General features: G+C 40.2%; 4 protein-coding genes across 5 annotated transcripts; 2 read left to right on the top strand and 2 right to left on the bottom strand.

Annotated features, from left to right (window-relative positions):
• The first annotated feature begins 3,772 nt into the window (after positions 1 to 3,772).
• Positions 3,773 to 6,157, top strand: LOC307023040 (uncharacterized protein). The gene is made up of 5 exons (XM_079656035.1): positions 3,773 to 3,945; positions 4,472 to 4,547; positions 4,895 to 5,090; positions 5,273 to 5,474; positions 5,678 to 6,157. The coding sequence occupies exons 1-5, from the start codon at positions 3,868 to 3,870 to the stop codon at positions 5,792 to 5,794; spliced, it is 669 nt and encodes a 222-aa protein (XP_079512161.1). The 5' UTR covers positions 3,773 to 3,867; the 3' UTR covers positions 5,795 to 6,157.
• Positions 6,158 to 6,727: 570 nt separating this feature from the next.
• On the top strand, positions 6,728 to 10,196 carry LOC307019188 (G2/M phase-specific E3 ubiquitin-protein ligase-like; the record flags this gene model as incomplete). Its single annotated transcript, XM_079649856.1, has 8 exons — positions 6,728 to 6,933; positions 7,191 to 7,396; positions 7,580 to 7,676; positions 7,766 to 7,928; positions 8,090 to 8,148; positions 8,345 to 8,489; positions 9,373 to 9,499; positions 9,796 to 10,196. The coding sequence occupies exons 2-8, from the start codon at positions 7,270 to 7,272 to the stop codon at positions 10,194 to 10,196; spliced, it is 1,119 nt and encodes a 372-aa protein (XP_079505982.1). The 5' UTR covers positions 6,728 to 6,933; positions 7,191 to 7,269.
• On the bottom strand, positions 10,151 to 12,675 carry LOC307022961 (uncharacterized protein). Its single transcript, XM_079655903.1, has 6 exons — positions 12,375 to 12,675; positions 12,210 to 12,255; positions 11,726 to 11,817; positions 11,509 to 11,619; positions 11,084 to 11,360; positions 10,151 to 10,773 (listed from the first exon to the last, which is right to left on the bottom strand). Exons 1-6 carry the CDS (start codon positions 12,644 to 12,646, stop codon positions 10,567 to 10,569), a joined length of 1,005 nt encoding a protein of 334 aa, XP_079512029.1. The 5' UTR covers positions 12,647 to 12,675; the 3' UTR covers positions 10,151 to 10,566.
• A 10,396-nt stretch (positions 12,676 to 23,071) lies between these two features.
• LOC307018201 (E3 SUMO-protein ligase KIAA1586-like) lies at positions 23,072 to 26,979 on the bottom strand. 2 transcript variants are annotated; one of them, XM_079648342.1, is made up of 5 exons: positions 26,622 to 26,979; positions 25,710 to 25,772; positions 25,552 to 25,608; positions 25,399 to 25,455; positions 23,072 to 23,931 (listed from the first exon to the last, which is right to left on the bottom strand). In XM_079648342.1, exons 1-5 carry the CDS (start codon positions 26,884 to 26,886, stop codon positions 23,171 to 23,173), a joined length of 1,203 nt encoding a protein of 400 aa, XP_079504468.1. In that variant the 5' UTR covers positions 26,887 to 26,979; the 3' UTR covers positions 23,072 to 23,170. The 2 variants fall into 2 exon arrangements, with proteins under 2 accessions (XP_079504468.1, XP_079504469.1); XM_079648343.1 differs by lacking the exon at positions 25,399 to 25,455.
• Positions 26,980 to 27,249: the final 270 nt, after the last annotated feature.

The following is a 27,249-nucleotide window of genomic DNA, read 5'->3' on the forward strand; positions in this document are numbered from 1 at the left end:
CACCCGTAGGTAATGTAGCTGCTGAAGCTAGACCCTCATCTCGGAGCAGCAGAGCCTTATTATACATCCATGACCAGAGCCGACAGGCAGGAAGACTCGAGCACACAGCTCGTACTTCATTATAATATATAAAAAAAGAACACCATGCGTGTCATGATGGCACATAACAGCTCACGGCCGGAGATTACTCCGGGTCCCAGACCCCCCCATACCCCAAAAATATTTTTATTGCAGATCTACATGAATCACACAAATGACTTATTTTGGATTCAAAACGGCGAATTTCGCTGAAAGGTGACAAGTTTGCATCACTGAACATAGACAGAGCACAACTGAAACATAACATCTGAGATGTAACAACATAATACACTTGTGGGGATGCTTGGGATGTGAGGAGTGAGGGACACGGCTTAGAACGGGCGTGTCGCCTGGCAAGACAGGAGAGTGTGTGCACCAGTCTGCCTTGATCTATGAATTCATGTCCGTGACACTCACTGCTGCCCACAGCTGTTTTATAGAAGGAAATTCCTTCACTTCATGAAAGTGTTTTAACCGCACACACCTCTACACACACATGACGGGTGTTATTTTCCCCATAAGGAACAAGTCGCTGCAAATTATCCCGCTTATTACACGGCCACATTCTCAACAAAGTAACGACATGACTCCCAATATTAATTTAAATGCTTTTATGGATTTAGAAAATGTTTTTATTGATTTAAAAAATAGTTGTATGTATTGATTTCAATTGATATGCATCCGCTAAGAAAAATAGTCCGTTGTTACCGTTTTTTAAACAGTCTGAATGAAACGGCAGCTCTCAGCTGTGTATTTACACAACTAATGGCCCATCAACCACAGCTCTCTCCCCCCCTCCCCCCTTGATCTTTCTTCTCCAGCAGCTAAATTAATTGTAGGTTACTCTGAGTGACAAGCTTACAATTAGACACAACACTGTCATTGCAAGTGACCCTCAGTTAGTTGACTTTTATGTTCAACTGCTAAATTCGTTACTGATAAAAAAAAAGGGCTTCTACTGTACCTAATTACCTTAACACTAGAATCGCCAGAGGTTTTTGTATATGCCTACCTAAACCCGTCAAATCCCGCTATTAGAATGCAATTTTTAACAACATAGGGTGCTACATAACACACTTTCAGGAAAAGTCAGGGACTGGGAGACTTTAATATTTTATTGAAAAAAAGTTACATTGCACACACACAACACACATCACACAAATTGACCCGATTGGCGGTTCTAGTGTTAAATAAACTCACTAATTAATTAAACCAGTTCAATACGCATTATTCTTATTCTTATCATTCTTTATGAGCGCAGAAATAGTCTTAAAATCAGATCTGTTTTTTAAATGAAATCTGACGGCAGGCAGTTAGCTCTGATCACCTATGATAAATGCGCCGCACCTAATCACTGGCCATTCAGCCACAGACACTGTTCGAAATGGGGGGGAGCTAGGAGGAGCTTGGCTCCCCCGAATAGGGAGGGAGCTCCCCTGAAGGCTGACTTTGAGATAAATAGGGGGAGCCCAAAACAATCGTGCATATTTGTGTCACACAGATTAGAAATGTTGAGTTTCTGTAAATAACAGTTCTTGAAATAAATAATAGTTATTGTTCATTACAGTTTCTGAATATTTGTTTTATATTTGTGAATATGTCTGGGTGTTGCCATCTGTACGTGGCGGCGCTGCATTCTTACTTACGTTGCTATGGTTATGGCGGTGATGCCAGCGCGGTATTTGAAATGTTCATATCGATATTTTTTTAACTCTGGCTTTGTAATAAATAATATGGCAAAACGAAAACAGCCAAGCGTCACAGCTTTTGGATTCACAAGCAAAGAAGCGAAGGAGTCTAAAACTGATAACGTGAACGGAAAACAACTTTTAGTTGGCCGGCTGTAAGCGGCGTTAGGGTCGAGCTTGACAGCTCCACACCGAGGGAGAGTCCTGCCGATGCGGAGCCTGAAGAGGCTTCAACAACGGCCACATCCGCCGGCATAGTGACACCGTCTGTATTAGTAGAATGTTTTTATAGCAATTGATCGCATCCGCGCTGCTGCGCCAGTCAACAGAGCGTGCGTGTGACATATTTAGTAGCAGGATGTGCTCTGAAAAATAGGGCTCCCCGAAAGCAAATGGGTAATTCGAAAACTGACAGAGCTCCCTCTATACAAATCAAACTGTAGACGGTGTGAAAGCACCTATTGTTTTAAATAATGGTCGGAATGTGACCTGTGAGCCTTCTGAATTACCGTGGGACAGCACATTCTAAACTAAAATGTTCAATCAATAAAGTAACATCTTATCTTATCTTAATAATATCTTCATATTAATAATAATAATAAATCATACAGTATGTGTCCGAAAGGGAGCAGGAGGAAGCAAACACAAAAATATACAAAAAATATACTGCATATTAAAGCAAACGATTGTAAAGGTAAAAGTATGAGCATAACAAATAAAGAAGTGTAATGTAAACATTTACATTATAATTATGATTATTTAGTATATAAAGACTATATATTATTGAATTACAAGATTAGATATACTTTAGTTGATCTAAAATATTGATGTGTTCAAATGCTCTTCAAAACACAACTGAAAGTCCATGAAACTTGTCTTTCTGTATTTGTGAATGAAGCGCCATCTCCTGGTTAAAACCTGAAATTGAAAATCTGGCAACGCCCTCTTGGAAAATAGTGGGAGGGCTTAACATTCCTCTATACTGGTCTTTGGCAGGTCGTAGGCAGGAAGCTGTAAACTGGAGTCTGAAATTCAGTGCTCCATCTGTAAATGTAATCCAGTTTTTTTTTTTATAGTAGGCCTACTTCTATTCTGTATTTAAATTGTTTACTACCAAAATGTAATAAAGTACTTATATTCTGTATTCAACTAATGTCAAACTGTCTAATTTGCATCATCGATATAACCAATAGGGCATACAGACCCTCACACTTGTTTACACTGTTGATTTCTCTCATATTGTTAGATTCAAATGCCTATATTTATATATTTCTACTATTACCCTCTTACTAGTTATGCTGTAGTTGTCATACTGTCTCTATTTATATAATACAACTCTGTACACATACATCTGATTAACACGACACTATTAATTTGTATATTTGTACCCAGTTGAACCACCTGTACATTGTATTTATATACAATGTACAGGTGGTTAAACTGGGTACAAAATATACAAATGAATAAACATCCAAGCTAGCTAAAGCTGTCATTAACGTTAGCCCTAAAAAATAACTAGATGTAGGATTTCAATAGCAATGACAACTCGATATTACAAAAGCAGAACATACCCAGCAGTACACGAACAAGCCTGGTCCACAATATTGTGCTCGTTGAATTTGACATACAGCTCATGTGGTTTTTCACTCTTGCACTGCGACCTGTATGCAAGTGCCTGTATTGATGTTGTGCCTCCCTCTTTTCTAATGTTTATACTGTGGATATAACCCCCCATAGCGTATTGTAGCCCCTTTTGTTGGGACCTGGAGGATATTGTATGGCGGCAAATCTCTGTCATAAATCGCGAGGGCATATGAGATCCACGCGAGCACAAGTCAAGCAGCCGCGGACATATATTATTTTCGCGAGCACTAAAACGGCACTCGCGCGAGAGCAATATTGAAGCCCGCAGGGGAGAAACATGCCTTGAGCATGTGCAGCATCTACATGAGCTCTCCTTGCTCTCCTGCGCTCTCGCGAGCAATTCCTGCTCTTCTGCTCGTGAAACTCTGGCCTGCTCTCGCGCGCGGAGAAATGTTAGGAAGTGGGCGTACCGTGTCCCAGTAACGCCAAATCTAATTGGTTACACCCCTCCTCTTTTATGATTGGCCGTTTTCAAATGAAGAGGGATATCGGAGCGGGAAAGCCCCGCAGAAGAAGAATGGCTGACGACAAGGAGGTACGTACAAAAACCGGTACTTTTAGCTATGCATATAGAAAACAACGGTTTAACATAACTATAATTTTATCTGCTTGACGGGAATTTAAGATATTGACATTGCATTATTTACAAGCCACGGTATAAGAAGAAAGTGACACAGCTGTCTGCCCGCAATAATAAAAGTCAGCTAAAGTTAACTGTTAGCAGATCTGGATAAACAAGACGACATGTCTTTGCACTGTGATTGTGACAATCAATTTGACTATTTCTTTTTTGTGTCTGTTTTAGATAGATAGATAGATGGATAGATAGATAGATACTTTATTTGTTATTGTAACAAGTACAGCGAAATTACATCGACTCAAAGTCAAAGTGCCAGTGCGCAACAACAAGACAATAATTTAAAAACAGCAAGACAGTATAGACAGTATAGGAAGACATGATCCATTTACACTTGAAGCGTTATTTGTCTAAAGTGTTCATTTATGTGCATTGTCCCTATTGAAATAAATGATTAAATGAAAAATGCTATCTATTTTAACAGATAGAGTTACAAAATGCTGCCAGGCGTGTCGTTGAGTTGCTGAGAAGTGCCTTGGCTGAACCAACTTCTCAAAATCGTAAGTGAAACTAGGGGGAGATCACTTGTCTTCACAGATTCATCTAATGGTCAGTCGTTTACAAAAAATTACAGCTGCAGTCTTGGCCGGCGGAAGCACCCCGAGGTGTTCCAGTGACAGTTTTACCAACCTATATTAAAACCAGAGTGAAAAACTGAATTTCCCCATGGGGGATAATTAAAGGTTCATCTTCTTCTTGTTCTTCTTCTCTTTATTTTCAGGGATTGTGACTATCTGGGTAATGTTTAATTAATGAAGCCTTTATATATTCTAACTACTTTACGTATTTAGTACTCAGTTTATTTAGATTCTAGGGAATCATAGACATCTTTAAATTGTGTTCACAGATGAAGTACAGGTTCAGGGAGAGCAGGTGGAGGTGGGCAACAGACAGCCTACTATACAGGGACAGCAGCAGTCTGCTCTTGGCAACAGGCAGCAGGCTGGGACAAGGCAGCGTCAGGCAGTCCAGGGGCAGAAGCAACAAAGGACCCCTGGCTTTCCTTCTACAGCAGGAAATACAGTGGACCAAAATATGGCCAGGTTTGGATCCGTTAGGAAATAAAGATAGTTCTGAACTGAATTGCCATTGTAATAACTCGGCAATTGACTATAATTCAGGGTATTTTTTCATAAAAATTAACGCTCTTCAGATTTTTTAGAATTAATATATTGTATAACAGCTTCTTAAATGCCTCTCTTACACATTGTTTTCAACTCCTCAGGGCTTTCCCCGGCCTATTCAAATCGGGTAAAAGTTATACCCCATCTCCCAAAAGAAGGGCTGTTAGGTCAACCCCAATCCAGTTCTTTCTGCTCAATAAGAGCACAGAAAGAACACCAAAGTCATCGGATGAAATGGTCCTTCTCCAGGCTGGACTTGGCAGGAGGACTCTCAATATCCCCGAAAATGCTGACCACTCCCAGGTAAGATAGAACAAATAATAAGGGAAGGAGTCAAGATAATATAAGAAGCACTTTATTGATCCCAATTTGGGGACATTTTTTATGTATTACTGTAGTTTCCCAATCCACTGAAGTACTACTGGTCACAAATCAGCTTCAACAGTGGTGACATGTGTGGAGGGTTATAGTTCTAACTGCACACTTGTTTTGCTCTTCCCACATAGATATCATATATACTTATGGAATCATATTCCAAAATGGTACCATTGGAGGGGGCCTGGATGCTACATAAAGCTGCTGGTAAGATACAATCTCCCTTATTAAATTCAACTGTGGTCTAGTATTTCTGCAGTTAAATCCTATTTATACCCTCTATCTTCTCCTACAATAGCTGCTCTTATAATAGCTCATTAATGCCCTTGATGGTTAGCATATTTACCTACCCTCTTGTTTTTAGCAATCCATGAGAAAGCCTAACACTGCAAGTGTGCATCTTGTTAAAATCAACTGCCTCCCCTAGAACATTCTGTGCATTAAATAACATCAACTTGTTTGTATTCCCACATAGGAGGATCAGGTCAGCGGAAATTAAGAGTTTTGGCACCTGAGGCAGAGGGTTACACGGGGGCCTACCTTGCCAAAGCTTTAGGTGGAAAAGGCTGTTTCTATATAATGCCCATCCAGGACACTTTGGACACCTCCCCCTTGCCCTACTCATCGAAGGAGTTCGAAAATATGCCAAAAGCCAGATGTGACACGTGTCATCTAAGCATGCCTGTCCAGCTGTTGGCTTTACATGCACAAGAGTGTGAACCAAGCAGCTGTTCTGACCGCATGGATCTGGAACCGGTAATGTTATTTCACAAATAACTATGCAGGATCATTATCATCCTGAATCGACAGCTTTTTTAACTGGTTCCGATTTTCAGGATCTGGACCCAGATGAGTCTCCAGCTACAAGCAATCCTGGGAATGTAAGCTCACTAATATTGTAGGTGTTTGTTTCTAAACAATTTTCATTGTGTGTGTCATTAATTGGCAGTCTTTCTACATTTTATTATAGGCTTCTCCAAGTGTGCTCCCGTGTAGGACCTCCTGTTCTAAAATCGATATTAAGGTAAAATCAGGGAATTATTTATCAATTACATTATTGCAGATGATGAAGGTTTCTGCGTCTCAGTAATTCACTTGAATATTTGCTCTGCTTTTCTGTATTTTTAAAGGTGGCCTGTCCAATGTGCTCAGAGTTATTTCCTGAGTATTTGGTTGAAATACATGCCAGCACTTGTAGAGAAAGGTTTTTTTTTCTCCTATTATGCACATTCTTTATATACTTTTTTCTTGCAGTGTTAGATATTGTAAACCATGATTAAGGCATGCCCCATTGAAATATTTTTTCCCTCATCAGTACATTGCAGTTGACACAAATTATCGATTTGGAAGAACATGCCAGTGAAGAACTGACAGGGCGAGAGAAAAGGTAATATGCTTAAAATGTACCTGTAATTGCTTAATTTAAACAAAAACGTCCTGCAGTTATTGTGTTCACTATTTGTGTTAATTGTACTGTTCATCAGTTGCCCTGCATTTTTATTGTTATGCCTTGAATATCATTTAAAAGACGCCACTTTACATCAGTCAGGGGTCATCAGTTTACTCAATGATACAAAAGGGGTCTCTTAAGGGAAAACGTTTTGGATCCAGTTGTCTAATCAACTTCTAATTGTTTCCTTCAAGTCTTGCTGAAGCCATCGAAACACTTAGTGGACGAGTGGACACAACGACACTCTTTAATGTTAGTGTCACTAGGGAGGACATGTTTGAAAGGGGTTTAGGGCAGTGGAGACGTCAGAAGAGGTCTTCTCCCAAAAAAAACCTCCGAGTGTCTTTCATTGCAGAGTCTGGAGTTGACCATGGGGCTCTCAGGAAAGAATTCTTAACAGGTATATGTTTACCTTATTATAATAAATGAAAATATTCCTCAGTGTGTGGCGGTTCTCTGGTTGCATGCAATTTCTGTGCTTGCACAGGTTAAGGGCTTTGCATGACGCATGCTGTTCTTTAACATATACAGTGGTCTAATTGAGATTATCAATGTATTGATCCACTTTTCCTTTCAATTATAGAAATGATGGCAGGTGTTGAAAGGAAGTTTTTTCAGGGAGGGAGTACAGGGAAAACCCCCAAGTACTCAATTACTGACTACCACAAAGAGCATTTCAAGTATGTAGAATTGTGTTCTGCAATGTCTTTTCGATGTTTATTTCATTTATTAATAATGTCTATGCATTGATTAAACTTTGTTAATGCAGGACAGCTGGAGAGATTAGGGCAGTCAGTATAGTACAAGGTGGTCCTCCACCTAACTTTTTCCGAGAGTGGTGCTATGGATACATATCCACTGGGGAGATTGATAGAGATTCCATTTCCAAGGAAGATGTGACTGATCCAGAGCTCAGCCAGCTTATGGAAGAGGTAATATTTGTCTTCTCCTCAGATACTCCTTCATATAACATGACGTTTGTTTTAGTATGGTTGACACACACACCTCTTTGTAGTGTGAATATTTTCTAATTCTTAAAATAAGCTAAGGCTCCCATGACTTACTGTGTGATACTGTTTTTCTAATTGCAAAGGTTGAGATAGCTGAACCTGAAGCTATGTACGACCTTCTGGATCGGATAACAGCATGCGGGTACAGTGGTCCTGCAACGTGGGAGAGGACATAATAAAGTATGTACATATGCTAAGTGATTTAACCCATAACAACCCATGTTTAAAACCAATCAATTATTCCTTTACACTCATACTTCATATTGAGTGTGCAGTCACTCTTTCCCTTTTTTATGTATGATTTTATATTATTGCTGTTATCTGTTACTGAATTATAGGGCAATTATCTTGCACTCATCGGTCCGCACTCTACCAATGCTGCAGCAGATATGCTCAGGCATGAAGCTGTATGGCTTGTGTGAGATGATAGTACAACAACCACAGCATTTCAGGGATCTGTTCGTCGCTGGCCTTGATGAAAAGGTCAGTATTATGTCTCTAGCTCAAACCTTAACCCTTTAACAGCCAGCGCCACCATTTGGTAGAGCACATTTTGTGTCTTAATATCCTGTTGAAAAAATGTTTTAAAAGTTTAACTCTACCTGATTCAGCCATCTCTACCATTTGGTTGACATGTTATGCACAAAACAACCTCTAGATGTCACTGTGGTTAGAACAGAAAGCCATTCAGCTTTCCACTGAGAAAGTTGACATGCTAAAAAATCACTGCTGAAGAAATCACTCTTTTTGGTCAACTTTTTGTAAGGTAACCATATCATTTTTTGACACATTTTAATGTCAGAGCACTGACTGAACATAATTAGATAACTTGATGCACAAAAAAAGTTTTAACAAACTAAACTAGCAATATAACTTTTTCAGAGTTTCAGAGATGTTTTCCAATACAATATGGTAAATAGATAGATTCATGGTAATATTACTACATCTTATATTACATTATTACTACATCTATACTGCCTTATGAGTCTCAGAGTGAAAGAGTGATAATAATTTATATAGCAGCTTTCATGCATGGCATACAGCCCAAAGTTGCACACAGATGAGCAAGTTAGGCCAACACAGGATATAGACATTTGCTGTTAGGCCAGTGGTTTCCTGTTAGGCCAATTCAGCATCTACAGTAAGATGAGCACGTTTTTTTTTATTATGAAAAACACTTAACATTACTTTTGATATCAATATCAATATTGATATCTTTTTTTTTTAAATGTGCTATGTGTGTCCCATTTGATAAAAAAATGCAAACAAATATGTTTTCCATAGTTTTTTTTCTTGGTCTGGCAATTAAAGGGTTAAGCTCATCCAACTTTGAGCATACATCATTTTGTTTTTTCCTCTCTCCAAGCCGGATGCTGAATTCCTGATGGGAGCCATATCTCCAGTCTTCAGCGAGCTGGGCTCGCTGCGACGCCAGAGGGAATCGAAGATTGTTAACTTTTTACAAGACTTCATCCAACACATTGAAGAAGAAGGTGATACTACTGCCCTGACATTTTATAAACGTATTTGTTCTTGAGTTTTTACCCCCGATTACGACAGGCAACTCAATGACAGCTTTGCATACCCTTTTTATTCATGTTTACATGTCTCAGTTTAAACACAACTTTGCATCATGATGGTTGTGATGAAACAATGATAACTAAAGCAGGACTGGCTAATGAGGTTTTCTTCTTCAAAATATCCACATAAAAAAACAATAGCCATATTTATTGACATTGCTTAGGTAAATATATGCATTTCTTTGTATTCATTTTCAACTTGTTTTTAGAGGAAGAAAAGAGCTTCGTGGTTGAAGAGAGGGGGACCCATGTGAAGATAACAGAGAGTGATGAAAGAGACTCAAGAGAGACAGAGTCTACAGGTGAAGCGGCAAAAGATGAAGAGGAGATGAAGGAAAAACCCAAGATCACTGTTGGTTGCTTCCTTCAATGGCTTACGGGGCAGGCACACGTCCCCATCACCTCAACAGAGAGAGAGATGTTTAAAATCTTAATTAAGTTCGACCATGATTTCAGCGTGCGCTATGGTAAACACACGGTATGCTTTCCCGTAGTGAATGCATGCTCCAACTCCATTACCTTTCCGGCAAGGCACCTCGGCTCATATCCAGAGTTCCGGAGCATCATAACACAGGCTGTTATGAGTAGCAGGGAGTTTAGCTGCTCATAAGAGTCATATAATCGATGTTTTCTGGGTTAGGGTTAGACAGTCTTTATTGCACTTTATTTGACAAGGTTTTCATTTGTTTTCATTTGTTCAAGATGAGAATACAGTCAAACTTTCAAGTGACATACTGTTCTAGTCAAAATGTTTTGGAAACAAATGGTGAAGTTGGGGAACCATTATAGTTTTGAGCTGTATTTTGTGTCAATTGTTTCAATTTAATGGAATAAAAACCCAGTCACCAGTTGTGCCAAGTAACTTTACTCTATCCTGAAATCGGCATCATGACTTATTTTACTCTTGGTACTTAAGTAACACTTTGAACACAGGAATTTTACTTTTACCTCATCTGTGTCATTCAAGGGAGCTGTATTTCTTAAGAGCCACATCTTTCAGCTACATACTCACGGCAGAGTAAGTACAGTTCCTTGACCGGAGTGTTTGGGTCAATTTGCTGAAATACTGATTGAATTTCAGTTGTGTCTTCTGGACTCAAAGGGCAGTCGAATTCGGGGACGACAATCCCTGCATCCTCTTCTTCTCCATCGTGGTCAGCTGCAATTTCCCAGTCAACATCTGGCTCCTAATATCCATAACAGAGGTTTTGAACACTTTGGTGAAATAAATGTCTTATAAACAATGTGGAACAATAACATCTAGTAATAGTTTGTGTTATTTTTGCAGTTAAAATAACACAAACTGAATAAAATGCCCAGAAAATGGTCATGCCAATAGTAGGGAAAGAAAGTAATCTTTTGACAATGTATATTACACAAAGTAAATGGTAAGTAATTACTATCGTGGGATTGCCCACAGTACTGAGTATGTAAGACTTTTTGGATAAAAGCGTCTAACAAGTGACATGTAATGTAATGCTGAAAGGAGATCAATACCTCTGGGCTCTCCGGCTGATCAATGTTTGTCTGCATCAGTCCAAGTTGCCATAACTGCTCTGGACATTGGTTCCGTTCAGTGCTGAGTGGATGATGGTTCCAGCCTTCTGTAAAAATCCCCAAGTCCATCTGAAGTCGGGGAAGAATGATGTAGTGCACACAGAAGAGGTCGTCTGTTGATGAGATGTCGAGCAGACCATCCTCTTCGAGGGAAAGCAGTATCGCAGAGTACTTGTTGATAACAATGACTCGTACATCACGCCAAAGACGCTCAATCCTATGGATGAAAATACATGGTTTAGGGAAAACCAGTTCAAGTTATCTATTTTCATGTTGGCCTAGCATGGGTTAAGTGCAAGGTGCTTGGTCTACACATCAGATAAGTTCACCTCACTAATTGAGTTACTAAAGATGCTGCAATTTACCTCTGGTTATGAACACTTTTACCAGAGATGAAGCTTCCACGGTCGGTGCCGCGAACCGAAAACATGAATCTCGCGATCTGTACGTTTTCTACTCCTTGGTCTCCTCTGACCCTGAAATGTGCACAGTTGACCAAAGGACTGTCATCGAAAATACTCATCCAAAAGTGTCACAGTATTGATCTAGTTCTCCAAAGAGTGCTTTTTTCTGTGAATTCACCTTAAAGGCACTCCATGTCTTTGTGTTGCCTCTAAGAAGAAGCCATAGGCTGTTGACGCACGGTTGTTGGTCGAAGCACCCAAGTACATTACCTGCAGAAAAGCAGAGAATATTTAAGAATAGGGCAAGTACACACAATAACTAGGCAACATTCTGTTAAACTGTGTATTATAGGGAAAAAAAGGCAGAGATTAAAGAATTCCTGTTGCAATAGAAATAAGCAAACAATACTGACATACAGTATACTGAGTCATAATACTTGTGCAGCAAAAATAGGCAATCCACAAAATCTCCTTTATATCTACTTTGACTTTGCTGCTTCCTTTTTAGTCCATACACTTACTCCATTTGGACCAAATTCCTTAAGCAAAGCCAGGACACAGCGTTGGGACCTCTTTTGTGGTTTTAAGTAGCTAGTCGTAAACTCGTACAAAAAATACATGTTTGTATAATGTGTGTCTACTGAAGTGAAATGCAGTCTTACCTTTCTCGAATACCCGTCCACTCCACCAAATAAGACAATGTTATAACTGGAAAACCAAAGAAAAAACTGTTATAGCACTCTGGAATTGAAACACTGATTCTCCAAAACTGGGACATTACAAAGAGATTATTTCTTAATCACTTAGCGAAATATAAATACCACTACCGTATCAATTTGTGGTTGGTATCCACGTGCACAAGCGACAGAGGCCCTCGCACTGAATATGTTCTCCTCACAACACAGCCCAGACTAGCCAGTCTGGAGAGGATGCCTATGGAATCCACTCGATGCATTGAGGCAGCCATTCTTGTCCATTGTACACGTAGACCAATGGATAACAACCGTCCTTTGACCATTCGGTATCCAGCAGTGGGCATGTCATTCTTGATGGATATGACCACGTTATCCAACTCCTCATCACTGATGGAGCTATACATTTCTGAAACAGATAAGCCAAACTCTCTCATCCTTCTAAAGACTGCGCTGGAAGAAACACCTAGCAGCTTAGCAATGCAAGGCACCGATAGGTTTGTCCCCAACATCTCAACCAACTGCTGCCTCTCAATTTCAAACTTAGGACGTCCTCTTAGACCAATAACTGATCCCACTGCTGTATTTGGGGCTTCTGAATCAAAATATTGCCTAAGTAGTCCAAACAGCTCTTGAAGAGCTTGGATTATTCCTTGCGGTATGTCAACATGTCTCGAAAGTGCTTGCAGGAGGTACAGCTCCTGGCAACATGCAAACTCCAGGAAATCCAGTTCAAGTGGTGCTCGAATGAGTTCAAGCTCAAACTTCGACAGGAGTCTCTCCAGGATCTGCCTTTTCAGAATATGCTGTGAAGAAAAATAAAGTATTAAATAGTATTTAATTATATTTTTAAGAAATGTGGTAAATCTTTATTGAAATAATTATGTCAAATACAGAATAAGGCACATAAACATCATCATAAACATTCCAAAAAATAAGCTGAGGGCATTTGAACAGAAAAAAAAGAGGTCATTCAGAAATGAAAGTGCCAAGAAACTTGCAAAATTCTTGGGCTTTTTTACATTTGCATCATTTTATACTTTGTTTGTATAGTATTATTTATTTGAGAAAGGCAATAAAAACTGGGGACATTTTGAAAAAGCGACATTTGTGAATAAAATATTTTTGCTAAAGTAATCAAAATTATTAATTCCAAATTCTGTTTTTGAAAGCTACATTTTATATTATCATATGTCAAGACCGAAAAGTTAATTGGTTCTTATCTTTATAATAGAATTGTTTGAATACTTTTGAAAAATATGTATAAAAATGTATTATCTAAAAAACTCAATCCATTTATAAGTAAGGACGGTTCTTGTGGAATAACCACAGAATACAGAAGTATGCCTTTTATTAAAAACAATCATTAGTAAAGTAAAGTAACTTAGGTGAGACGTTTCCACAGCCATATTTCATCACGTTAGAGGTTGGAGGGACTTCCTGGTTTAGGTTTAAATCCAGACAACGGCCAATCATAAAAGAGGAGGGGTGTAACCAATTAGATTTGGCGTTACTGGGACACGGTACGCCCACTTCCTAACATTTCTCCGCGCGCGAGAGCAGGCCAGAGTTTCACGAGCAGAAGAGCAGGAATTGCTCGCGAGAGCGCAGGAGACCAAGGAGAGCTCATGTAGATGCTGCACATGCTCAAGGCATGTTTCTCCCCTGCAGGCTTCAATATTACTCTCACGCGAGTGCCGTGTTAGTGCTCGCGAAAATAATATATGTCCGCGGCTGCTTGACTTGTGCTCGCGTGGATCTCATATGCCCTCGCGATTTATGACAGAGATTTGCCGCCATAATATTGCTGCGTTACTGCTCCAAAATGAGTCTGTTAAGGCGACTCCGACGTTACGGAGACCCTCCATTATGGCTTTGTTTAACGCATCTGGCTCTCAGCTTGTCGGACTAGCAACAGTAACCAAGGGGGGGCGTGGCTTTGCAAAAGGTCAATTGAGTTAACTCTGTGTGTTACAGCTAGCATACATACTGTAACACCTGACGTGGAAACGTTACTCGTGGACGGGGGTGCTACAGAGCTACGAGAAAGACAGTCGAACCCGGTGCATTCCTCCGTCTGAACGTGGTGCACTTTTGCTTAATGTTTAGACAAATTGCTCGTGTTACCGCCCTTACATGCTAAACTCTTATTGCACTTTTGGCAGTGAGCATTGTCCACATCGAGACGGCTAAAGTTTAACCACACCTCGGAGCGCGTTCTCTCCGCCATCTCCGCAGTGTGTTGCTGCATGTAGCAGCCGCGTGTGTGTAAACTGCCCCGCCCCCTCACACACAGACGGGGTAGAGAGATCTCGTCTGATCGAAAATACATCATAGACGCATTTGTTTGTCTTTTTTGCATATTAGAAACGAGTTGGTGACACTAAAACTGCGATATAATGTTTTTGTAGCAATAATACATGACATATATTTTTTAAATGTCTCCAGTACCGATAAAAACACCAATAACGTTGGAGCTTAACGGCGCGTAAAACACACGTGATGACGTCACCAACGAATCGACGACTGAGTAGAGAGCCGCAGTGACGCGTCCTTAAAGCCGGAACTAAACTTCTTCCGGTTCCTTCGTCAAAAACCAATGCAAATTCTCCATAGGATTTTGGAAAATAGCTCGAAATAAGGTCTGTGGTTGACACACATTTAAGAGAGGGATCACGTTATGTTCAGCCGGATAATCTCCACATGTCAACCCTACTTTTATAATTTCTGAATCATAAATCTAGTCGCCAGAAGCAAAATGCTAACGTTATGCTATAAACGAACTACAAGCCAGTACAGCAGCAGGGTCGCACGACTTCAACGTCACGCCAACCTAAGATCGTTTCAGCTGACTTGCACTGAAACTGCACTTTGAACACTTTAAATATATTAACATTTTAAACTGTACACCCCGGTTATCTAGGCCCTTTTTGTTTTGTTTCATGTATACCACGTTTATCTAGGCCCTTTTTGTTTTATGTATACATGTCACACTGTGGGAAACGATATTTCGATATTTCTTAATGTATAACACATATAGAATTTTTGATAATAAAGCTGACTTTGACTTTCGTGCGCTTGCATATTTTAACAAAGCTTTTCATTTTAGCCACACTGAATTTAACGAGAAGTCATGGCTGTGTCAATTACCAGTCTGATATCGTTTTACAAAGATGACAAGAAGAGTGTAGATAGAGGAGAGAACCAGTACAAGTCAGGACACCTAAAAGTGCAGCCTAGATGAAGGTGTGCTTACCGGTGTTATCAGTGTTAGCATGAGGGACAATGTTTATAGTGTCGGTGAGTAGTGATAGCAAGAGTACCGTTAACCTAGAGTTCATTTATTCACATTAATTCCCATCAACAAATCCATTTTATGTGTCACATGAAATCTTTATTAGGCAAGGCAAGTTTATTTATATAGCACTTTTCAACACAAGGCAATTCAAATTGCTTTACAAAAAATGAAAGACATTAAGAAAATGGCATTTAAAATCAGTCATTAAAAAGAAAAGATAATAAAATAAACATTAAAAGAAAGATTACGTGGATAAAAGTTACAGTGCAGTCTAAGATATGAATAGTTCAATTAAAAGCAGCGACAAAGAGAAAAGTCTTCAGCCTGGATTTAAAAGTAGTAAGAGTTGCAGCGGACCTGCAGGTTTCTGGGAGTTTGTTCCAGATATTTGGAGCATAATAACTGTACGCTGCTTTACCATGTTTAGTTCTGACTCTGGGGACAGAAAGCTGACCAGTCCCTGAAGACCTGAGAGATCTGGATGGTTCATAATTTAGCAGGAGGTCAGAAATGTATTTTGGGCCTGTTGAAACTCAGGTCAGAGTCCATGACTACCCCTAGATTTCTGGCTTTATCTGTTGTTTTGAACATTGCAGACTGAAGCTCAGCGCTAACTTTTAAACGTCCTGCCTTGGCTCCAAAAACCATTACCTCAGTTTTATCTTTGTTTATTTGGAGAAAGTTCTGACACATCCAGTCATTGATTTGTTCAATGCACTTACTCAGTCCTGAATTGGAAAATAGTCTCCTGGTGAAATGGTTACGTAAATTTGTGTGTCAGCTGCATAGCTATGGTAACTTATGTTGTTGTTCTTCATTATCTGAGCCAGTGGTAGCATGTAGACGTTAAAGAGAAGAGGCCCCAAGATTACAAATATTACACACCAGAAAACACAGAAATATCCATGAAAAAAACATACAGTAGGCTATAAACAATTAAAGGGATAATTGGGAAGGCATTACAAATGTAAATATATTTTAAATAATAAAACAATCCCACCACCACAGGTATCTACAGGAGAAGAGGGAATTATCTCCACAAAATGTGAATACCCATGTGGAGAATGGAAATGCAGTCATGCGGCTGCATGAGCCATCTTTGCCATCCACAATTTCAGCTGCACTGACACCCCCTATCAGTGGAAGATGCCAAAGGCAGCTAAACGTATGCATTCAGTGGAGGAGCTATTTCGTCCAACCAATAACTAATTTAACCCGCTGACAAGAGAGCCCGCCTCCGAAGATCGTGATTGGCTGAGGGACAGGCTCGGGGGCAGGTTCTCAGGAATTGGCTTCTCTCCCCCGAGCCAGAAGAGGAACACTGCAGCTTGGAAACACTTACTGTTCCTGAAATTATCAAATCTGTTGGGCATCAGGGACCTGAGGCAATTGTGGCAAGCATGGCATTGTCTGAAGAGCAACAGAGGGCAATTCAGGTGGCTACCACTGGTCAGCGAACCAACCCAAACTGGCATTTGTTCAGGAAAGGAAGGTTGACTGCCAGCAACTTTGGAGCTGTCCTGAGGTCAAAGCGTGTGACTGCTTCCCTTATTGCCAGGGTGCTAGGGCAACAACAGGCCCTTGATAGTGTTTTTTCTGTACAGTGGGGGACTATGAATGAATGTGAGGGCGTCAGGGCATTCACCACTGCAACCCAGATGCAGGTCCATGAGTCAGGATTGTTGGGGGCATCTCCAGATGGTCTGGTAGGGTCTTCCGCTGTGCTGGAGGTAAAGTGTCCCTACGGAGCCAGGGAAATGACAATTAGTGAAGCATTGCAAATCAAGGGCTTCTGTGTCAGTAAGGAAGGAGAAACATTCAGCCTGCGTCAGGAACATCCTTACTGGCACCAAGTGCAAGGTCAGCTTCACCTCACTGCAAGAAAGAAGAAGAAATTAAAAAAAATTGAATCGTTTTTAATTTACATTTACTCGCCTTTGCAATGTTGTGGTTGTTAGAGTGTTAGGTTTCCTGTCAGCTCGTCTGCTGGGAAGATATAAAATATTAGTTTCATGGAAGTCACTCCGTCACATATACTGTAAGAGCATTAAGACATACAGTACATAGGCTAAAACAAAACATCTAAAGATATAACCTTGCACTTTGATAAGTCTCGTGAACATTTTCACTATTTTGACATTTTTATAGATGAAAATTGAACTAAAGAAATAAATGGTAGATTAATCCATATTGAAAACAGGTGTCAGCTGCTACATTAATTATAATAGTTATATTTCTTAATTAATTAAGATAAGATATTACTGTATTGATCCCAATTTGAGAAATGTTTGTGTTGCAGCAGCATAACAAGAAAAACAAAATATAAGTTATTATATATACAAAAGTATGTGAGGGATGGAATATTAAATTGAATATAAATGTAAAATGTACATGTGATTTTACGTCCAAGAGAAGCTATGGAGCAGAGAGTTCTCTGCCAGCCAGAGGTGATTTGTTATTAGTTCAATATGTCAAACTGATTTCCCTGACTACAATCTTTAGTTACATGGTGAAACGTTATGCTGCTTGTACTAATTAGACTTATCATATAAGCCACACAGATTTTAATAGGATGTATTCATTATCTTTACTTATGTTGCGGTCTTTTCAGCAGCGCCATCTCTAAAACGGCGATACAGTCAGTGCTTGAATTGGGCCGGTACTCACCGGTACGCAGTACCGGCACTTCTGATTTTTACCCATGTGGTACCTTGCCGGTACTCAGTAAAATGCCGGTACTCAGCCGCCGGCAATATACATATATATTGTAAACGCAACGCAGCGCAAATGTGGGTCTGACTCTGCCTCACAGAGGGTGACTGGCTGTCTACATGACGTGGCCTGCCGACATTGCCACTTTCATACAGATCATACTAATGCCCTCGATTGGTCTCTGTGTGTCATTCAAGCTCGGGAGGGTGTGTGTTGGTGTATGTGTGGCGCGAGCAAGCGAGAAAGCGCGCGCACAGGTTACGTGTATTGTTGTTAGCATCTGGTGCTAGCTAGCTGCGCTAACGGATATAAGGAGCTGTTTCAACAACAAGGTGGAGGGAGAGTCCTTTGCTGTCAGACTGAGAGGCTGATAACTACAGCTCTGGTGAGGTAAATTACTCTCTGAGTCTTTAGATAGTTAACTTAGTTTAAGTTATCTCAGTGGGTCTCAAACGGTTCGGTCACCATTTATGTAAACACATATTTCCATTTGAGGGGGTAGTGATTAGTAAAATATGCATGAATAATACAAACAAAATGTTAACTAGGTGAAAAAAGGTAAGATAAACTTGTTGAGAGCTAAAACTAGTCTTTGCTGTTGCCTCAAAGAGGAGCAGGGGGGAGAGGAGGGAGACAGGAGAGGCCGATTCAGGAGCCCAGACACACTCACAACTATAAATGAACCAAAAACAAATAAATAAACAAGTTTCAATGTTTTTTCATATTGGATATTGGGGTGTAGTCTCTTTATTTCCCCCTCAAAATGCACCAGATTGATGCATTTAAGTCCAACATTTAAAAAAAAATCTAACCGGGGGAGCATGCCCCCGGACCCCATAGGATTTGAGGCCCGGCTCCACTGTTCCCAAATAGATTTGCAATTTTTTTTAAATAGTAACCCATCTCCATATGTTTCTTTTTGGGTAGTAGATTTAAACTAGAGGGCTATCACTTTGTGCAGCGACGCTATTGACAAATAAATCCAGCAAAATGGCACAAAAAACTGGTAGTGGCCTCAGGGACGAGGAGTCATTTAACCAGCCAGTAGGAGTCAAGCTTTACTTTCTTTTATATCCATAAAGAAAAAGTAAATCTGTTTACAGTTGTTTCATTATGGATGTTGAGAGGTATCCATATATCTCTTCATTTTTCTCTCAAATTGCACCAGATTGATGCATCTAACTTCAATATTTAAAAAAAAAGGTTCCCGGGGGAGCATGCCCCCGGACCCCCCTAGACTAGAGGGTGTCAGGTCCACTCCCCACTTATAAAAATAGCACTTTACCACTGCACCCCCTCTAATCTCAGATGCACCCTGAGTCATTTTGTTTAAGTACAGTGAGCCTTTCTAAAATATACAGTAAAGAGACAAACCAACCAGCATTATAGGATATACTATGACTTTGTGCTAAATACTTGTTGCTGATTTAGAGTACTGGCACCTTTTTTATTCCAATTCAAGCACTGGATACAGTCACTACCCATTATTTACATTTCACCGTGACATGGACAAAAACGTAGCGTCAGCTTACCTCATTGCACGAATCCAGACTCCCCTTTGGAAAACATTGGCCGGGAAACGATAGAACAAGCACGTTTCATGCGAAGACCTGTGACTGCAACCCGGAGCAAAGCGACAAACCATTGCGTAGCTAACTAGTAGGGCTAGCTTTAGCTAACATTAACTAACGAAACGAACTGCCGAGTAAAATTGGAAAACACTGATAATTAATTATTCTATAATTTGTAAAACTACGGTGTTAAAAACGACAATTTCAAAAATACAGATTATAATGGTCAGATATAGATATACAGATACTAAAGATAGGCATGTAGGCCTACTTGCTTTCAAGCAGAACGCAGGGGAAAACAAACTTAGCGGGAGTGTTTACGTGTTATGCCTCGACAATTTCTGTAGTCCTATTCAGCCACTCGGTAACAACCATCGTTTTTCAGACCCGTAAACTCTTCAAAAATCACCAGTGGGGTCACTGCTGATCAGGGGCGGATCTAGAAAAATATTCATGAGGTGTCAAGAGGGTGGCAGGAGATTTTGAGGGGTGGCATCCCCTGGCAGAAGTATATGCTGATTTAATCGCAGTCATGTAAATTAATGTTAACTTGGAAAGCCACAATATTTATTTTAACTCAATAACATTTGGTGACATTATTGTGGCACATCAGTAAAGCCTTAAATATAAATACATAAGTTGGCAGACTTAATTTAATTAATTTTAACTGAACAATAACTGAATGAGTTTGTCTCACTCTTAGACCAGCATGGGTACCAAATCTATGCAGACTGCTGCAATAAGTATATTAATTAACTGTCTTGTCGATTTTTGTCTAAATTAGTATGATACTATTAACAATCATATTATTCCTATCAGCTGTCAATCACTGTTATGATTCACATATTCAGTGTTATTATTAAATAAACTATATTTTTTGGAGGAGTTAATGATGAATGTTCCTCAAGATGCTTGCTCACCCTCCTTCAAAATTTGAAAGACTAGTAATTACTATCATATATCAAAAGAATCAAAGGAACAGTTCAGCGCCCACAAAGAAAAACATTTTTTTACACATATAAGGTCATCATTTTAACAGTTTATTATTCTCATCGACTCATCCGTGAGCAGAGCATCAAGTTGGCATGCCTATAACAGCTGAATGTGGCGATTACCATCTTGATCAGCAAAACGCCTCACAAACTTATTAAGATTTAAAGCTATGGTGCGTTTTGATTCAATGCTGAGTACAGCCAAACTTGACAGGCTCTTCTCTGTCATAGTAGACCGCAAACAGTTGCGGCTCCAGAGTATTTGTGTTGAGTAATCTATGGAAGGGCTAACCGATACAGTGTTGGGGCTCAAGTCAGTATTTGCAATGTAATTACATACACGCTCCCCTTGACAGTGAAACGCCACGCGTGAGGTTTAGATTATTTCCCTGTCTCAATCCAAACTGAACTGTATGAAATAAAAACGCACATTTGTCTTGTAGTAAATAAAAAGGGCGACCTGGAGCCAATCCTGCAATTTCCCCACAGGTGAAAGAGTTGAAAACCCAACCCCTGCAGGGGGATCTGGGGGGATTCTTCCTCAGGAGATTTTTTGAAATACTAACATCAAATACACATTCTGGTGCTCTCTTGAGAAGAAAAATAAATAAATATATATTACTACACGACGTATTTAAAAAAAATGAATGCCATTTTAGTTTTTTGTTACTTTGTTCTGAAAGCTGAACCTGCTGCTCCTCACAGAGAGGAGAGGGAAAAGGCTGTGTGAATTACTTTACATTGTGGATAAGGGTGGATAGCCCCTATTGTTCTGTGTGTCAAAATGAAAGACAGCCCACACACCTATCAATCATCAAACCGTGGGGTCTTATAGTTGTACCGATGTATATAGAGATGTACTACAGCAAAAGTATTCTCCGTCGGGACTTCCTGCAACAACACCACGCCGTTATCGTGATTCTGATTGGCCAGAAGACATTATCAAAGATGTTCTATTTAGAAGACGATCACTACGTGACAAAAGTTTTCAAAACCGTTTCTAGTCTTCGGTATTTCCAGACAAGTGGCTACTGAAATCAATCTTACTATGCTGTCTGTGCAATTTACTCCGCGCGAGCTGGCAGACTTTGTTTTGCTTACTTTAACATCATTTTTCATGGTGGGGATAAGCCATTTATTGGTATGGCTGTAGCCTACCCCAGTCATACCCTGACCGCAAATACCTCATTCCTCGTGTGAAGTCCACCTTTAATTGGGGGGTGGACTTCACACACTTTCAGGAAAAGTCACGGACTGGGAGACTTTAATATTTTATTGAAAAAAGTTACATTGCACACACACAACACACATCACACAAATTTAACCGATTGGCGGTTCTAGTGTTAAATAAACTCACTAATGAATGAAACCAGTTCAATACGCATTATTCTTATCATTCTTTATGAGCGCAGAAAGTCTTAAAATCAGACGGCAGGCAGTTACAGGTGTGTGTGTGCCTTATGTGCCCATCCCCCCATGTGAATCACACGTAGCTCTGATCACCTATGATAAATGGGCCACACCTAATCGCTGGCCATTCAGCCACAGAGCTCCCTCTATGCAAATCAAACTGTAGACGGTGTGAAAGCAGTGAGGCCTGTGAAGACACCATTGCAGTAGTCGAGTCTACTGAAGATACAAGTTTAAAATCAGACCTGTTTTTTAAATGCAGGCAGTTAGCTGTGATCACCTATAAGCAGTGGTCAAGTTGTAAAAAAAAGCCAGGGGGGATGGTGGATCTACATGCCCCCCCCCGGAGATTAAAAACAAAAACTAACCTGCAATTCAGGGTAGTTGAGTAGACTGGATATATGTTTGGTGCTGACTGCCTTAAGGGCCCTTAATTTGATCTGATGACAGCGCATTTGGTGGGAGACCAACGTTGTACCCTTTTGATTAGTGTTTAAGCACAAAGATAATTATTATATTCTATTACTGTAAAACAACTTGCATGCTATGGATATATTACGTGTCAGATACTCCTGTCATTGATCTTGACCAAGGCACCTCAGAATTAGAGTTGGTCCCATGGCTACCACTGCTCCTACATAGTTAGGGTAAATGCAGAGGACACATTTTCCCACTGGGTGCAAGTGCAACTTCAACTTCAACTTCACACTCACAATACCTATAAATCTACTGGGAATTCATCCATTAAATGTTGAAACAAAACCTCACAAAACATTGAACATGAATCCTCTCTAGTCAAGTCCATTTTAATTCAAGTGCAAGAACGTGGATTAAACAAATATACTATTTACAAAATCTGAAAATAATACATATAATATGATATACAAATACAAATAAACAGTTTTATTCAATGGCTACCAACCCAATTCTCCCCTATACTGTAGTATCTCATAGGATCTTCCAAAGAGTTTCATAATCATGTTTTTTAATGACAACTTTCCGGGCTCTTGCTCTCAGATCATTAGCCAAGCTATGACTTTGAAGCCAAGACTTGACATAAACTTCTGGTTTGAACATTTGTAGTGGAGGGCCAACACATTTGATGAAAAGCAAGGCTGACATACTTTTTACCTCTAGCGTGCTTCTAGTTGTGGTTAAAATGTTCATCTGACTGAACCCACGCTCACACTCAGCTGTGGAGATGACCAGTGTGTTCACTACTTGAAGGAGGGGTTTTAGCTCTTCTGGTGCTTGTGGTGTCATTTCATCAACAGTTTTGAGTTTCACCATATCAACATATTCCCTCATTCCTCTCTGAATTTGTCTGCCATCATCAAGCTTGAAAAAGGAGCAGAGTTCCTGTATTTCCTTTTCGGCATAACGAACACCACACACATCTGGCCAGTTTGATGGCTGCAGCACTTTGACATTGTCAAGAAAGCTCTGGTACTCTTCTTTGCTTCTCTGTTTTCCAGGCAGTGATCCCATTCTTGTCTCAATTTTAGCAGCCAAAGCATGAAGAAAATGTTGGTGGTTTATTTCTCTGCTGTGTCTTAAATTATTTGTTAGTGGCACCCCTTTGAATAGCTTCAAACCGATTGCAGTCTGAGCCACTTCTGCCGCTGGTCCAGGCTGCTCTGCCATGGACTTCAACACACGGACCTGCCGACTGAGTATTGCTACAGCCTTGGGGAGCGTCATGTTTCTGTCTTGAAGAGAGAGAGAGAATTCAGACAACTCTTCTAAAGCATCATACATGATTCCAAGATTGTGCACAAAGGTGACATTAGAAAGGCGATCTATTAAACCACTGAACATGCATTTCTCTGTTGAACTTCTTTTAGGATCAACTGAGGCATTGGAAAAGTGCTTGTGGATTGCAGGGTACTGCTGCCATACAGCTTTAATGGTCCTGTAACTGGATGCCACCCATCTAGTGCTGAGAATTCTCCCTATGTTCAGACACTGTAAAGCAAGTTCCTCACAACATTCAGTGAGCTCACGGCGGTTTTTGGCCGATGCATGATAGAGACTGTACACTTTGTCAAAGAAAAACTGGAAGTCATTCATCCCTACAGTTTCTTCAACAGCATCTCCAACACTCAGCTCAAGACGGTGGTTCATGCAGTGCCACACCATTACGTTTGGAAACTTTTCTACGATTTTGGTTGCAACACCTGCTTTACTTCCAAGCATTACAGAAGCTCCATCTGATGCAAAGCAAACAAAGCGTTCACTCAGAATAGCTTCAGAGAAGCCATGATGTGACAGATTTTTCATTAGAGCTTGATAGATTTCACCTGCATTGGTAGCAGAAAGCTCAACTAGATCCAAGAAGAATGTTAGGGGCTCTTCACTCATCCCTAAGCTCGCTCTAATATAAATGATCAATACTGATTTTTTACTGTCAGTTGTAGCTTCATCTATCATAACAGAAAGTTTTGTTCCACTTTTAAGGACCTTTCCAACTACTCTCTTTCGCATTTCATTTGCTATGTGTTGGCTGATTGTTGCACAGGAATAGTCTGAATGTAAAGTTCTTCCCATGTCTAGTCCATTCAAGACTTGCAGATCAATATCGGACGGTAGATCTGTGAAAGGCCTTCCAGATTTCACAATCTTGTAAACTGTACGAAATACCCTATCAGTAGTTAAGAAGTGATCCCTTTGCATTTCAGAAGTCAATGTTTCCAATGTCTTTTCTTTTGCTTTTTCCATGGTTTTCTCAGCTGCTTGGTGATAGTCTGACATTTTATGCTTGTGTATTTTCTTACGAAGAGACTGCAGCTGTGCTGCTCGGTTTGTACCATAGGCTGTAACCTTAACGTTAGACCACTCCTCAGCAATATGCAACTGGCTGCTCCCACCTGTACTTGGCCCAACCACTTTCATTTTCTGGCAGGTTAGGCAGCCAAGTTTTTTGCTTTGACATATTAGCCATGGATAATACTTTTTTTTCTTCCTGAACTTGGTAGATGTCCAGCATTCAGGGATATCTTGCTCATTATCTCCCTGGTTATTTTGGTCAGAATCATCGACACTATCTCGCCCTGCTTCTGCCTCCTCCTCTCTTCTTTTTTCTACCACAAAAACATAAAATCTATGTTAAAACCCCACTTGGTAAGATACATTTCCCCTCTTCGAAAAAGAAAAGTGTCTATTTAGAATTATCAAACCTGTTCCTTCTGCAGCTCTAGGCTCCTCTGCTTCTGCCTCCTCCTCTCTTCTTTTTTCTACCACAAAAACATAAAATCTATGTTAAAACCCCACTTGGTAAGATACATTTCCCCTCTTCGAAAAAGAAAAGTGTCTATTTAGAATTATCAAACCTGTTCCTTCTGCAGCTCTAGGCTCCTCTGCTTCTGCCTCCTCCTCTCTTCTTTTTTCTACCACAAAAACATAAAATCTGTTAAAACCCCCCCTTGGTAGGATTAGCTACATTTCCCCCTCTTCGAAAAAGAAAAGTGTCTATTTAGAAATATCAAACCTGTTCCTTTTCCAGCTCTAGTCTCCTCTGCTCTCCTTCCTGCTTCCTCGCCATGATTATCCTCTATATGAAGAAAACAACGGCATTATGGTTTTGTTAGAATGAGCAGACAGTGAAGTAGGCCTACTGTCAAGTTGTGTTTTTTTTTCATATAAAATAAGAGCGATGACATTCAACCACCAGAAGCCGCTATCACACGATTCGGAGGCATGCATCACATTTAAAGCTTTTTAAGTAATACATTTTGGTCGCTCACAGTGACTAAAGGTGCAATTTTCACACTTAATTTATATTATATGATCTCACTAAAATGAATGGAAAGCTTATCAAACAAAGTGCTTAAATCCCTAGTGGATACATGATCATCGAATTGATACACAAAATCAGCCTAAAGATCCTCCAGGAACCTTAATTCAAATGGGTTCTTTCGGAACCAGTTTTCATACTGAAGAATCCCAAACTTGGACTATCTACCATCCTTAACTGAACTTCACCGGCTGTTTCAGGAACCGTCAACGACACCTGTTCTTCTCTGTGTTCTTCTGCCCCTGTCGTCTCCGCTTGTACACTAGCTTGCTCTGCCTCATCCTAAATTACATTTAATTTTTTTCCCCGACTGAACATGTCTAGGCTAGTTAAGTGTGTTGCTTATGCGGTCGCCTAAGCAGTAAAGAGCTGTGGGAAACCCTGCGAGATATTCCATGTGAAAAAGAAATCAAATCTGACATTAACTTTGTGAATATAAGAAAGGTCTAACCTGACGTTGGTTACTATAGCAGCTAGTACTAGCTGCCTGGCGTTAGGCTAGTTAACAAGAAAAAAAACGTAAGCTCCCAAACTATAACTCTGTTGTTATCGCCTCTGTCCAGAGATTACACATTTGGTGACATATCAAAAGTATTCTTGACTTACCTTCAGTGGTACTTTTTGTCCTCTTAAAGCCGAAGTAGTCCCTCAGGTCAAGCTGTCCTTGTCGCTTACTGGCCATGATGCTTGCACAGGCTGCGCTGCTATCGTTGACGCTGACTGACTTGACATCAATTTCGTGATCGTGATATGTGCACGAGCCCCTCGTCAACAGTATTTTAGCGGCTAAAATAATGTGGACGAGGGGCACGTGACGTGCACATATAAAATGTAGAATGTTGAAAATTAAACATTGGCAATATTTCCACATTAATTGATCAAATAACAGGGGATGGGAAGGGGGGATGGCCGTTTCATAAGGGGGATGGTTTTGACCATTTTAATACCTAAGGGGGATGCCATCCCCCCCATCCCCCCTCAACTCGACTACTGGTTACAGCGATTGTGCTTGGTTGGCGTGGCCTGTTCCTGGTGGTGGGGCCCAATGTGATATCTTTTCATGGGGCCCAAAATCCCTGGCGGCGCCCCTGCTTACCTGTATAATGTTACATGCTAATCACATCTGCTCTAATGCACAGATGCGGCTTCAGGATCAGCACCCCTTCCCTCAGGCCAGCTCCCAGTTGAAGAAGAGGGAGGTAAAGCAGCAGGGCTTGGGGTTAACAAACAGATT

Source organism: Notothenia rossii (genome assembly GCF_949606895.1).
Source record: "Notothenia rossii genome assembly, chromosome: 1".
NCBI lineage: Eukaryota > Metazoa > Chordata > Actinopteri > Perciformes > Nototheniidae > Notothenia > Notothenia rossii.

What these genes read in the sequence shown, in the direction of transcription:
- LOC307023040 (XM_079656035.1), top strand. Translation starts at nt 3,868, where the DNA reads ATGATTGGCCGTTTTCAAATGAAGAGGGATATCGGAGCGGGAAAGCCC. An exon ending in TGAACCAACTTCTCAAAATC is followed by an intron (nt 4,548 to 4,894) that starts GTAAGTGAAACT and finishes TTGTGTTCACAG; the next exon opens with ATGAAGTACAGGTTCAGGGA. An exon ending in AAAATGCTGACCACTCCCAG is followed by an intron (nt 5,475 to 5,677) that starts GTAAGATAGAAC and finishes CTTCCCACATAG; the next exon opens with ATATCATATATACTTATGGA.
- LOC307022961 (XM_079655903.1), bottom strand. Translation starts at nt 12,646, where the DNA reads ATGTATAGCTCCATCAGTGATGAGGAGTTGGATAACGTGGTCATATCC. An exon ending in AAAAGTGTTCATAACCAGAG is followed by an intron (nt 11,361 to 11,508) that starts GTAAATTGCAGC and finishes TTTCATCCATAG; the next exon opens with GATTGAGCGTCTTTGGCGTG. An exon ending in ATCAGCCGGAGAGCCCAGAG is followed by an intron (nt 10,774 to 11,083) that starts GTATTGATCTCC and finishes TATGGATATTAG; the next exon opens with GAGCCAGATGTTGACTGGGA.
- LOC307018201 (XM_079648342.1), bottom strand. Translation starts at nt 26,886, where the DNA reads ATGTGGAAATATTGCCAATGTTTAATTTTCAACATTCTACATTTTATA. An exon ending in GACAAAAAGTACCACTGAAG is followed by an intron (nt 25,773 to 26,621) that starts GTAAGTCAAGAA and finishes TTCTTCATATAG; the next exon opens with AGGATAATCATGGCGAGGAA. An exon ending in TAGAGCTGCAGAAGGAACAG is followed by an intron (nt 23,932 to 25,398) that starts GTTTGATAATTC and finishes TCTCTCTTCAAG; the next exon opens with ACAGAAACATGACGCTCCCC.